The 12,286-nt window shown below is 43.8% G+C and overlaps 3 protein-coding genes across 3 annotated transcripts; 1 reads left to right on the top strand and 2 right to left on the bottom strand.

Moving 5' to 3' along the window:
- Positions 1-494: 494 nt before the first annotated feature.
- CGCA056_v008157 (uncharacterized protein) lies at positions 495-1,698 on the bottom strand (the record flags this gene model as incomplete). Its single annotated transcript, XM_037323405.1, has 2 exons — positions 495-1,279; positions 1,347-1,698. The coding sequence occupies 2 exons, from the start codon at positions 1,696-1,698 to the stop codon at positions 495-497; spliced, it is 1,137 nt and encodes a 378-aa protein (XP_037177899.1).
- Positions 1,699-7,311: 5,613 nt separating this feature from the next.
- Positions 7,312-9,151, top strand: BOT4-1 (Cytochrome P450 monooxygenase BOT4; the record flags this gene model as incomplete). Its single annotated transcript, XM_037323404.1, has 7 exons — positions 7,312-7,335; positions 7,403-7,408; positions 7,547-7,616; positions 7,675-8,073; positions 8,130-8,301; positions 8,369-8,479; positions 8,554-9,151. 7 exons carry the CDS (start codon positions 7,312-7,314, stop codon positions 9,149-9,151), a joined length of 1,380 nt encoding a protein of 459 aa, XP_037177900.1.
- Positions 9,152-9,556: 405 nt separating this feature from the next.
- Positions 9,557-10,748, bottom strand: CGCA056_v008155 (uncharacterized protein; the record flags this gene model as incomplete). The annotated part of the gene is made up of 2 exons (XM_037323403.1): positions 9,557-9,576; positions 9,632-10,748. 2 exons carry the CDS (start codon positions 10,746-10,748, stop codon positions 9,557-9,559), a joined length of 1,137 nt encoding a protein of 378 aa, XP_037177897.1.
- Between the last annotated feature and the right edge of the window lie 1,538 nt (positions 10,749-12,286).

The following is a 12,286-nucleotide window of genomic DNA, read 5'->3' as shown; positions in this document are numbered from 1 at the left end:
TGGCCGAGTTTTCCGAGTTGCTTGCTGGAATAGGACCCTGTTTGCGCCGCAACCCAGACTTGATGATTGCCTGTTTTCGTGATCCATTTGCTGCTGTATGGGTATGGCTGCCGGCGCACTGTCATGCCGCTTTAGGCACATTAGGCGCAGGCAACTTTAGCCGTTGGGTCTGTTAGCCTCCGTCAAGCTGTGCTATACGCTTTTACACATTGCCTGTCGAGATCCCAGATACTTCATCTGAGCAGGATTACTCCGAGCATACTCCTCAGTCGAGTTGGGACGAGTGTGACTAAAGGTAATCGCATATTCGTCTCAAGCTACGAACTCAAAAGCCGGCGAACCACAATAACGTTGCACATGCATGCGTCGCAAAAGTCTTCACGACCAGGAAGGCTCGGCAACCCTCGGGAGAAAGCCGACACACTCGTAAAGAGAAACTTCAACATGTTCACGTACAGCAGCGCTAGTGAGACAACTGACATATTCTGATTACGCTATGCTAGGGACGGCGAGTCGCTACTGTTGCTTCTAGATCCTCCATAACTTTCACACTGCATCAACATGGTTCGCATGCACTGTATCTTCCGCTCGGCTCCCAGCAGTGGCGCTAGGTGTGCCTTTCTCGTGCCAACCCGCGCTTTAATCTTGCTGATCAGTTGGCAAAACTCTGTTAACTGTCCTGTAACGAGGCATCTGAGAACCTGGTTGCGTTCCGGTGCGCTCTCGATCTTGTAGGAGCGGAACCATATGGCAACGCCTCCGTCCGGGGGATTGGCCGGCCGGGGCTGCTGGACGACGTCCACGTAGCACCGCACCGTCTTTTCGCAAATGTTGCTGAGATACTGTCCCGCCATGGCGAGAAGCATCATGCTTTCGGACCGAGACTTGCACAATGTGCAGCTGAGGATTGAATCGCAGCCCTTGATGGCCTCTCGACAGCAGTTGAGCAAGCCGTCCATCGTCGGCTGTTCCGTATTTGCCCCCTCGTTGCCAAGTTGCTCGAGGAGGTGGGCAGCTAGCCGGAGGCAGCGGCACTCGCTCTTCTTCTTGTAGGTGTTTTCGGCCGTCTCCAGTAGCGCCGTAAGTGGGCTTGGTGCCGGCGCGGACATCTTGTATGCTACTGGGGTCTGTTTGCGGCTTGGTTGTTGGGATTTGTTCGATGGGGGATCCAGCAGGGGAGCGCTTGTATTTGTGGGGAAGTTCTCGTCCAGTAGCATGTCTAGACTTGAGGATGATAGGCATGGGGTTGATGATGAGTCGTCGATGGTTTCTGCGGGATCTAATAATTCAATCAGCCATCGAATGAACAAGCCCAGGTCCGCAAGTTGATTGCAGATGATGCTTACCATTCATGTCGAAGTCCTCGAGTTGAGTCTCTTGAGAGCTCGCTCCATCATCTCCACTGTCATCCACATTGTCAAAATATGACATGTCTTTGCTCAGCTCTTGCCAAGTGAAGTCCCCTGCCTTCAGGCTGCCCATATCAATTGTGCCATTGGGCGATAACAGGCTACATGAAGCCAGCCATTGGTCGATCTGATCCTGCTCATGCTTCTCGTTTTGACCGTTGGTCAACTCCCCCATCAAGTCGGTGGGGCAGGCTGGCAGATCAAGCACCGGACTGGGCAGATTGCTTTGCCGATGCAACTGACCCAGCGCAACGGTCTTCTCGGCTTCGTTGTTTGATGTGTGGAACATCATTGCCGGGTCAAGTCTGAAGTGGTCGGAAAGTGTTGGCGACTGCGGTGCTGTGTTATCTCCAAGGGCAGATTGGCGTGGTTGTGACGAGTCTTTGGTTGAGGCGGTGGACTGTTTTCGTTTTCGGATAACGCCTCTGTTTGTTGGGTATTTACAAATGTTGGAGGCTGACTTGCACCGGTCGCAACCGTTGGGATTTCCATTACATCGGAGCTGCACGCAATCAGAAGAAGTCTCAAGTGCCGCTCGTAGAGAAAAGCCTACCTTGCGAGCTCGACAAAATTCGCATGCGATGTGTGGCTTGCCCCGTCGGTTCCGGTTGATCACCGCCTCAGGACTGTTCTCGATAAACGTAGGCTCGTTGTGCTGTAGATCATACATCAAAGTACCGAACATCTTGCTTTGTTCTAGAAAACGTCGAGCAGATAATCCGACCAATTAGTCAACGGATGTGTGTGTGTGTTGCGGGCGATCAAATCATAAAAGTAGTATAGCGCAGTGACCAATGGACACAGTTTCGGTTTCTAGAACGAGCAGAACGAGCAGACAATCGCGTCTCCTCGGGTTTGGCTGACAAGTCACCATAGGTTTAAAGGGTCTAAGGCTTCATCGGGGAAAAGGCCTTTTCCTCTCTTGCGCTGACGTGCCATTGATCAAACACGACCCTGGGCGGTTCGCAGAATGCATGATACAACCTTCGAGGGAGCAGATGCAATGTCTGAGGAAACCTTCGCAAACAAGATTTATCTGAGGTCGGCCAATCATGCGGATATGCTGCCGACGATTAAACAGATTTGGTGGGAGTGGTTCATTTTTCCGTAGGAGAGGTACGTGGGAGGGGTTGGATCTTCACCGAAAGAAAGTCTAGACCTGCAGGAAGCAACGGTAGGCGGCCGTGAAAGAAAGTTACGGACCTAGAGAAGCAGGGCAATGTAGCCGGGCAGTCAAATGCTTCGCCAATGGTGTTCTAGACGATTGGAAGAGTATAATAAACCCAGGCTAGTAGGGGCACGTATACAATATGCTTGTAGGGGAGTTAGTCCCCGGTGATACCCAGCCTTACCACATGCCAGCTGAAACCAGGCCCTTGATAGGAATGGAGATGGCGTCAGCTTGTCAAACGGGAATGTGGCGCGATAGAGCCCTCAAGGATCTTGCCGATGGCGCGAGCACGGCGAGTTATCCAGTGCCGACACGCCGCACAGGTTGCGACCAGGTGCTGGAAGTTGGTCTTGAAGAGGCAAGTCAGGGTTGAAATGGCGGATTGATCCAGTGGGCCGGTTCCACTCTTACCATGGATTACTCCAGGCGGCTTGGCAGAATAGTAGAAGCATGCGCGGGTTATCGTCTAAAGTTTGCCGCCTACGATAGATGATACAGGTAAGGATACGCTCGGGGATATGATCCGCCATTGAGATATGACCAGGCGAGTCATGTGCTATAGGAGCGCGATTCAAGCAGAGACATACAAACAACTTAGCCGAAGACATCCCGCCGGAAAGGCTGTCAACTTGTGCATCCTATCACGGCATTTCGAATTTGCAAGGGGACGAGAAAAAGCTCCCCAAACTTCAGCGCGGGGAATAATTACACGCACGCACATCTCGTGGCTCTGGGATGCCATCTCACCTAAATCAATCTTGGCAAGGGGTAAGATTCAAACTTGTCCAATGTTGACTAGCTACTGCAGCCGAAAAACGTGGCTTGAGTTCGAGTAGGTCGCGAACGTGGCCCGACATTGGGGTGACCCGCAGGGGCGGGTCACTGGCGGGAATAGTTAATGGTTGTTGGCCTGACAGCGATCGAAACAGCCTCGGAGAGTTTATGTGGGCAGCCGCTCTCAGTGGGCGAACCTTATCTACCAGTGGATGCGTCGTTCTTGGCTGCCGATCGTCACGGTGTAGTGTAAGTAGAGCAGTGAGAAGTCATGTTTGGGCGTTGGAGGGCTCAAAGCTCCTACCCGGGGGCGTTAGTCAGCCTGCGTCAGCGCAAAACGCCCCCTACTCACATAGGGAGGGGAAAAACCCCCTTACTACTGAAAAAACCTTTTACTACCTAAGTCGACCTCTTATTACTAAAATCATTATTTTCTTACTAAAATTACTTATTTTCTAACTAAAATTACTTATTTTCTAACTAAATATAGACTAATTATACTACTTTTTTTACTTTATATTTTTATATAAATAACTAAGATATTTTATTAGTATAAATTTAGCTTTAATTTGATTGAAAAAGTAAATTAAATTATTTATATATACTATATATATATAAACCAAAACCTCTAATATAACTATTATTTTATTTTATATTCTCTCTCTATTTAGTAAGTAGCTAAAACTTATAAAGTTAGTTATATTACTATTAGTAATATTTTGAAATATTTTGAGAGCTTTAAAAGTTTTTTTAAATTAAAAAGTTAGCTAAAAACTATTACTTTGAGTAAAGATATTACTCTTATTGTTTTTATTACATAGCTATATAAACTAAAGTTTTTAGTTTTTTTACCTATAATTTAAAAAATAGTAGATACTTTTTAAGTTAATAGAAGCTAGCTTTTAGTATCTAAATAATAATTTACTAACTAAAAGGCTAACTATTTTAAGCTTTGAATCTTTAAATTAATTAAACTAATAAAGTTTTATTAGAAAAATATTAAATATAACTTAATATTAATTAAAGCTTAGTTTAATTATCATAAATTTGTTTTAGTTAATATAAACTTAAGCTTTTAGAGATCTAAAACACTAATAAATCTAGCTACTATATTAGCTACTTTATTAGCTAAAATATATATTATTATATTATAAAATAAATAGAAATAAAATATACCTTTAGAGGTTATTAATTTAGCAAATTATAATTATGTATTTTAATAAAGTATGAAAATACTATTGATAGTATTATAATAACTTATATTATATTTAAATTATAGCTTATTATAGCTTAAACTAACTATAACGTTTAAAAAAGGATACATTTTACTTAACTATTTACTACTTTCTCTAATTAAAAGATCATATGAGATTTTATTAAGTATTTTAATAATGAATTATACAAAAGCTTAGCTAAAGATAAATACTTTAGTCTTCTTATACAGAAATACTTTAAAATCAATACTTATATCTATTATTCTAATAACCTATTTATTTTTAGTATAAAGCTAAGTTATTAAATTAAATATATAGATAGCTTAATATATTATTATTAAAAAACTATATTAATTACTACTTCTAAATAGCTTTTTTAGGTACATTAATATGCTTTTTATAGAATACTATTAAGATTATAATATTATTATCAGCTTTTTCCTACTTTATATTATATGTTTATTATAGCTAATAAATATAGACGTTTTCTAGCTATTTAAAAAGTATTAATAAAAAGCTATGTAATATTAATTTTATAAAAGTATTTTTATATTTATAAAAAGTAACTTTGTTGAAACTTTTAGTAATATAATAGATATTATGTTTATATTAATAAATATTATAAAAAGCTTTAAAAATTAAATATTTAGCTCATATAACCTAAGTTTATATTAAAATACTTTACAAAAAGGATATAAAAAACTAATATTATTACATTAATATACGGTTTTAGTTTGCTATTATACATAGTGTATTTTATAAAAAAAGACCTTCTAATTAATTATATTACTAAGAAATATATACTATTCTTTAGTTTACTAACTTGTTAATAATAATATTATATAACTAAATATCTTAAAGAAGGTTAAGTTATAGTTAATTAAAAATAAAAAGTTTATGTAGAATAGAAATATATACTTCTTCATACTATATAAGAAAACTTATGTAAAGTAAATATTAAAACTAAGCTATTTATTTATTGTTAATGTAATTTTTCTAGATATTGTTAAATAATAAAAGAAATAGTTTATTAAAACTATATAGGTAGAGATTAAATATCAATATATTTACATAAAAAGAGAAACTAAAAAGCAATATTAAGAAGTATATATAGAGTATTTAAAAACTAAAAAGCAGTTTATTAATAATAAAATAAAGATATCAATGTTTAAATAGTAATTTTATTATATTAGAAGAGATGTCAATTTTACTACGTTTAATACAAAAAACCTTTATTAGTTTAATAAATCTTAGCTTTTATTTTTAGTTAATATGATTAATTTTAATTTTAAGTTACTACTTAAAGATATATTTAATTATATAAAATATATAGTAAAACTTCTAAATTAGTTAGATATTAACTAATTACTATTAGATATAATAGAAATATCTATTAACTTTATATTTAACTTAAATATCTTTATTAAAGCTAACAATCTTATTAAAAATATTATGAATAATATAGTATTAAAACTAATAGTTAACTTTAATATTAATAATAAGGTTAATAATAATATTATTAATAAATTTCAACTATTTATTTTACTTCTACTATCAATATTAATTATATTTATATTTGTAATAAGGTATAAATTAAGGTATTACATGATTATAAAGGGGATTAATACTTAGAAAGTTTAAAAAATATAATTATACATAAAAATAATACTTATAATACCTTAAAGTTAAATTTAGAGTAATTATACTTAAAATAAGCTTATAAATAAAAATGTAATAATTATAAAGTTATAAATAGCTATATAGTTATTTTAAATGTACTATTAGATTATATATATTAAGATAATTATAACTATTATACTTTTATTATATAACATAGTTATAAGTAGTTAATTAATATACAAAGTTAGTAATTATAATAGTAAGGTATTAAATTAAGTACTTTTAGTATTTTAAGTAGTAAAGGCTTTTTTTAGTAGCAAGGGGCTTTTCCCCCCCCTATGTGAGTAGGGGTCTTTAATGTTAGCCTGTGCCGCTAGGACCCCTAGGTAGCTCCTCAGTGTGACTGTGGAGGTGTTGCGAGAGGGGCTTCGCGGCAAGCAGTCGGCGGGAACATACCACAAAGATGTGGACTCGTGTCAGTCGGCGGGTGATTATCGTCAATCTCTCTATGTCAACCGTTTCATCTGTCGATACGCGGGGCAGTTGTGTAACCTCGTTTAGGAAGGAACCCGAGACCGAAGACTACGCCATAAAGGTTAACGCCGAAGCGTGATGACCTCGGACGGCGTGCCACTTCAGATGATAAACTTTCGGAGCCGCCCAGAAGAGGTCGGCCGGTATGTGGGGGAGTTGCTCAGCCGGCCGCGGTGTTTAGGTACTGACCGAATCGGACCGTTGCCACGGAATGGATTTACGAATCAAGTCCAGGCGAAGTAATCAATTGCAGAAAGTTTGACAGCATGTGCTCCAGGACCGCTGAGTTGACCGAAAATGAGCACACGGGTAGCTAGAGACTTGGCATCTTTGACAAAAGCACCAGCCGATGAGTTGATGCAGAGAGTATCCACATTTTGGATACCAGGGAGTTCAATTACCATTGCAGCCTTTCCATTTGAACTGGCCATAGAGTTCCTTGCGACCTTCTCATGAACGACATCATATCGAAATTGAATAGCGAAAGAAGATGGACGCCACACTCAACGCTTTTCCCCAAGACAAGGTTAGCACACTTGCTGTGCCGTGGATCTTGCGCCCGTCCCATGGCTGGCTGTCATGGGGGAACATGCCGGTGTACTTCGGCTTTCTAGTATGTCACTGAGTATGCCCTTGACTTACACCGAACCTGGTCAACTAACCGACTCACCTCTGTACAGTTCATTGTATGCCCAGTACTCTTAGCTCTTTACAACTACTATCTTCATCCAATTGCCCACTTCAAAGGTCCCTTCATTGCGGCGATATCTCCTGCAAGGCCCCTGATCTTCAGCCAATTTCGCTGTAACTAACACGGTAGCCAGATTTGGCTCATCCGGTCCGTGTCGGGGCATAGACTCAACAATGACATCGAAGCAATTCATGCGAAATATGGTAACAGCTCACATACATATCTTCACATTTCAAACCAAGACTAATTTTTTACTTCCAGGCCCCGTTGTACGAATCGGTCCCAACGAATTGTCGTTTGCGTCCGAAGATGCTCTCAAGACAATCCACAACCCGGGCCCAAATGGTGGACACTTTACGAAACAGGGCACCATTGAGTCCTTGCTTGCAAAGCTGATCTGGGCAGCGCCGAACCTGTTGACCACGACAGACAAGACAGCGCACAAGCGTCTCCGCACTGCTCTACAGCCAGCGTTCACCGCGAAAGCTCTCATGGAACAAGAGGACATTGTCCAGCACCACGTTGGCAGGGCGGTCGACAATTTGGGAAAAGCACTGAACGAAGAGAAGGTTATCAATATCAGCGACCACTTTGCAAGGATGATCTGGAGCATTGTTGGTGACTTGTCATTCGGCGAGCCCCTGCTCCATGACCAAATGAGTAAATATCTGTAACGACCAATCTGTGGCTGCGCGTCGCGCTAACTATCCAAACAGGCGCATACGAAAAGCTCAAGTTCACCTACGGTAAAGGAGCGCCTCTCCTAGAACTGTTCCAGTTCCTCACAGAAATCCCAATCTTTGGTGGCCTGGCCAAATTGCCTGTCATGATCGTGCCCCACATCTTCAGAGTTCCCAAGAACTTCCTGTTGATGAATCAACTGAGAGAGTCAGTGCCCCGCGTCGTCCCAACACGTACCAACCGACCGAACAGAAACTCTAACATAGTCATCCAGCTGCATCGACCGACAAGGCGGCCGTAAAGACTTTCTCACCGCCATCCTGGCGGCCAAAGAGTCCGCAGGCCTGACTCAGGCAGAGATCCTGAGCAACTCGGCCTTATTCGCGTTAGTGGCCAATCATCTTTCATGCTTTTTTCCCAGATGCACCTTGCTGACATGCACTCTTGAATCCAAAACAGCATGGTAGGCTACGACACATCTGCCACAACCCTGTCTGCCATGTTCTACCATGTCCTGCGCGAGCCAGGCCATTACCACAAGATCCAGCACGAGGTCCGCGCCGCCTACTCCTCGCTCGCCGAGATCTCAGCCCAGAGCGTCCTCCGACTGCCCTACCTTAATGCGTGCGTGCAGGAAACTCTGCGCCTCCTGCCGCCCATCAACGGCCGCGGCTCGCACCGCATTTCCCCGGGCGCCACCATCGACGGGCTCTACGTGCCCAAGGGCGTCAACGTTTCGGCCGACATCTGGACCATTCAGCGGCGGCCGGATTACTGGGCACTCGCCGATAAATTCCGCCCCGACCGGTGGATTGACAATGGGCCCGGGACGGCCTTTGAGCACGATGTCCGGACCAGCTATCGTCCCTTCCTCGTCGGGCCGAGAGTGTGCATTGGGCGCGAAATGGCCCTGCAGTCCATCCGGCTAACCGTGGCGAAGGTCGCTTTCGCTTTTGACATGGAGATGGCGAACAGGGATTCCTTTGTCTGGGAGAGGGACGCTGGGAACGACTACGTGTGGCATGATTACAACATCATGGTCAGGAAGGCCCTGTGAAGGTAAGCTTCGCAGGGAGAGGGGTTTACGCGAAGTTTTCATGGGTTTGCCTGCCAGGACTGAGTTTAGAACCTAGAGTTGCATGGATGAGGTTTGATACACCATAGATGAGCAAGTAACGTATCAAGATCACGGTGATTGATGGTTTGGACTTGAGTAATTCTTGTGACTATGGTAATTTTTGTTTGGTGAACTTGTGTGACCAAATGCGAAACCTCGATTGAAAATCAACTCTCTGTCGGAGAGGCATCCGTCGCCCCTGACGCAAGCCCCAGACTATGTTGGCCTTCGGGCGCCCTTAACTCCTTATGACTTGATTTCTGACGAAGCTGTATCACTCCGTCATTCCAAAAGACTTCTGTATCCCGTTCTGTGTATCGAAACACACACTTGACCCCGTCTGACTTACTCCGATTTCATACCTGCTGTAGAACGTCAGCTCCATGGAGTCTGAGGATACCAAGAGTAAGCTTTACTTACCAACAATCATACGGTCCATCACCACTCTCCCCAGCCCTCTTGCAGCTTCAACTCTTGCGCCCTGGTGCTCGTTGCGCCGGATCTCGTTCAGATGATCAGTGATGTCTGCATAGTCGATGATGCCAAACTCCCGCGCCAAATCATCGACAATGCTACTCCGAAGTCCCGCCACTGTCAGATACGCTGCGTTCACGAACCTTTCATGGACGATGATTTCCTCGACCTGGGCCCATTTCAAACTGATGCTATTGATGCGGCTTTCGACCGATCCGCTCCGGCTTTCAATCGATGTGCCTGGATTATCCGTATTATGGTGTCGTGGGACTTTTCCGTTGTGTCCCGCAATAGCCCCTGATAGGCTTGCCACCGGTACTGGTGCTTCGAGGAAAGTAGGTTGCGACTGCGCAGCGCTGGCGCGCGCTGCCTGTGTCATTGGAGCCACGGCCACATGTATGACTTCTTCAACCTTGTTCACTTCTGCAATGCCATTGCTGGTTTTACCAACAATCTCGGGGCCCAAAGTGACCTCCCTGTCATCGGAGAGATCTTCTCTGTCTTGGAGAAGATTTCGACGTGCTCTTTTACGTGGTGCGGCAGCGTTGGTCTCAGCACCACGCTTTCGACCAGCTTTGCCTGAAGTTGAGATCTCGGTCAGTGCATACGGCGTACAGCTGGATGGTGCCTGGCGAGTCATTGACACGAAGCTGGGCTTCTGGGTTGGTGAGTAAGTTGCGGCCGGTTGACAGGGTCTGATCGTTGCGGCGAACACCTCAGCCTGCTCCTCTGCAATCTGTCCCTTAACAGGCGAGTCCTCGCTCGATACCTCGTCTTCATCTATGGGCTGTCCGTACTCCTCATAGAGCATGGATGTTCTCTCCTTCGCCTTCTTGGACGCCTGTCGCTGCGAGATACGTGCAGTCCCGGTGACGCGCTTCGGTCGCCCCCTCGGATTCGCAGGCAGCTGCAAGGCCTTATACTCATCATCGGCGTACTGAGTCACGCTCGGCACAAAGTTCGCTTCTGGGTCGCGGTCGACCGTCGCAGCCCGGTCGTCAATGAAGTAGCTGTCCAGCGTGCTCAGGCGCCAGGGCTTCTTGACACATTCGCCGCGGGCCATGGTTGCAGTCTGTGGGCAATGAACGTACTCTCTGACACTTGATCATGAAAGCTCGGGTGGGAAGTGGCGATGTCTGAAAGGAATGAGTCGCAAAGTTCACTATGGTCGGCAGGCTAACTCTCAAGATCGATGTCGAAGAGGGTTGAACGATCAACTTGGGGTCATGGTCAAGAATCGACGGAAGTGACTTTGGCTATGAGCTGGACAGTTGATCCCAGCTATTGGCTCGTTCCTTCTTCGAATGATTCTGTGCGGTAGAGTTGAATCAAGGGGAGTAACCGAGAGGCGTATGGTGATAGCTGACCACTGACTTTCTGGAGGCAGGCTTGACTGGGGATCGTGTGACCTTTCTTGTGACAAACGAACGATGTTTGAGATTCCTCTTCAGAAGAATACTGTTTGTGGTGAGGTTGAAGACAGACAACGAATCCTCGTCGGCTTCCGTGTTGTGATGAAGAAAGAAGAATGGACTTGAGGGGATGATGTCGTATTAATTTGGAAGCGGGCAAGCACGAAGAGCAACTCAAACCACAGATCCTCGGGCATGTACGATAAGACCTTTGGGTTGAACGGCTGTGCCTTTTGTAGGTGAAACTGATTTCGGTGTTCTTATAGGAGATGTGAAAATAGGCGGTGGCAGGAACAGCCCTCGAATTGATGTCGTTTGTGAAGTTGATGCACTGTACAAGTGATATTGAATTTGGACTGACGTCGTACTCTTACTGCCCACCTTCGAAAGCGGATAGATAAGTCACTTGTGGTGAGTCAAAGTGGATGTGAAATGTGTTGGATGTTGAGAGTGGAACAGAGAAGAGCTGAGTGCTTGAAATGAGGCTGATTAAATAGCATTGACACGTCAGCGATGGCCCGAGATTGTCTAGGAAAGAGCACACGCGGTGTAGAAGAAGTCTGTTGGGCAGTCACTATAGTTTCGTCAAGGAAGGCGCGACGACATCGCATAACGAAGACCAGAAAATATTGTCTCCTGCTCCAAAGCCGCCAAAGACGTTTCAATAGGAAATTGAGTTGTGATTGCAGGTGGAAGAGAGAAGACGTGGGTGATTGGGAGGAGACAGGTTTGATGGCAGTATAGCGTTTGATTGGGAAGGGACTAGGCTTGTGAGAGAACCATTTGTTCTAGTCAAAGTCAATGAAGATGCCAAGATGATTTTGGCAACACCAAGACATCGGTGACGACTGTGAGTTCAACTCGGAACTGAGTTACAACATTAACGTGACAGCGGAACGAATTAACGGCATGTACCGACTGAGATCATGTGTGTTTGAATGCAGGAAGAGATTCCTAGATTGCAGATATGTCTGACTGTGAAAGTCTAGTGATATCTTCGGTAAGGCGGCGTTCCAGGGTTGGAAGATAGATGGTAATCAGAGTTCAAGGAAAGTCTATCATTGGTAGTAACCCTGAAGGTCTAAGAAACAAAGCCGTTAAGTATCGGTTTGTCCGCTTGGAATCAGCAGTTATTTGCTCCCAAATCCCAGCAGCAGAACAAATCTTGACTGTCAGTATAGTTCAACGA

This window comes from Colletotrichum aenigma (assembly GCF_013390185.1).
Source record: "Colletotrichum aenigma strain Cg56 chromosome Unknown KSG_Cg56_contig05, whole genome shotgun sequence".
Taxonomy (NCBI): domain Eukaryota; kingdom Fungi; phylum Ascomycota; class Sordariomycetes; order Glomerellales; family Glomerellaceae; genus Colletotrichum; species Colletotrichum aenigma.
Note: the sequence above shows the minus strand (reverse complement) of the source record. Positions and strands in the feature narration are given on the sequence as shown.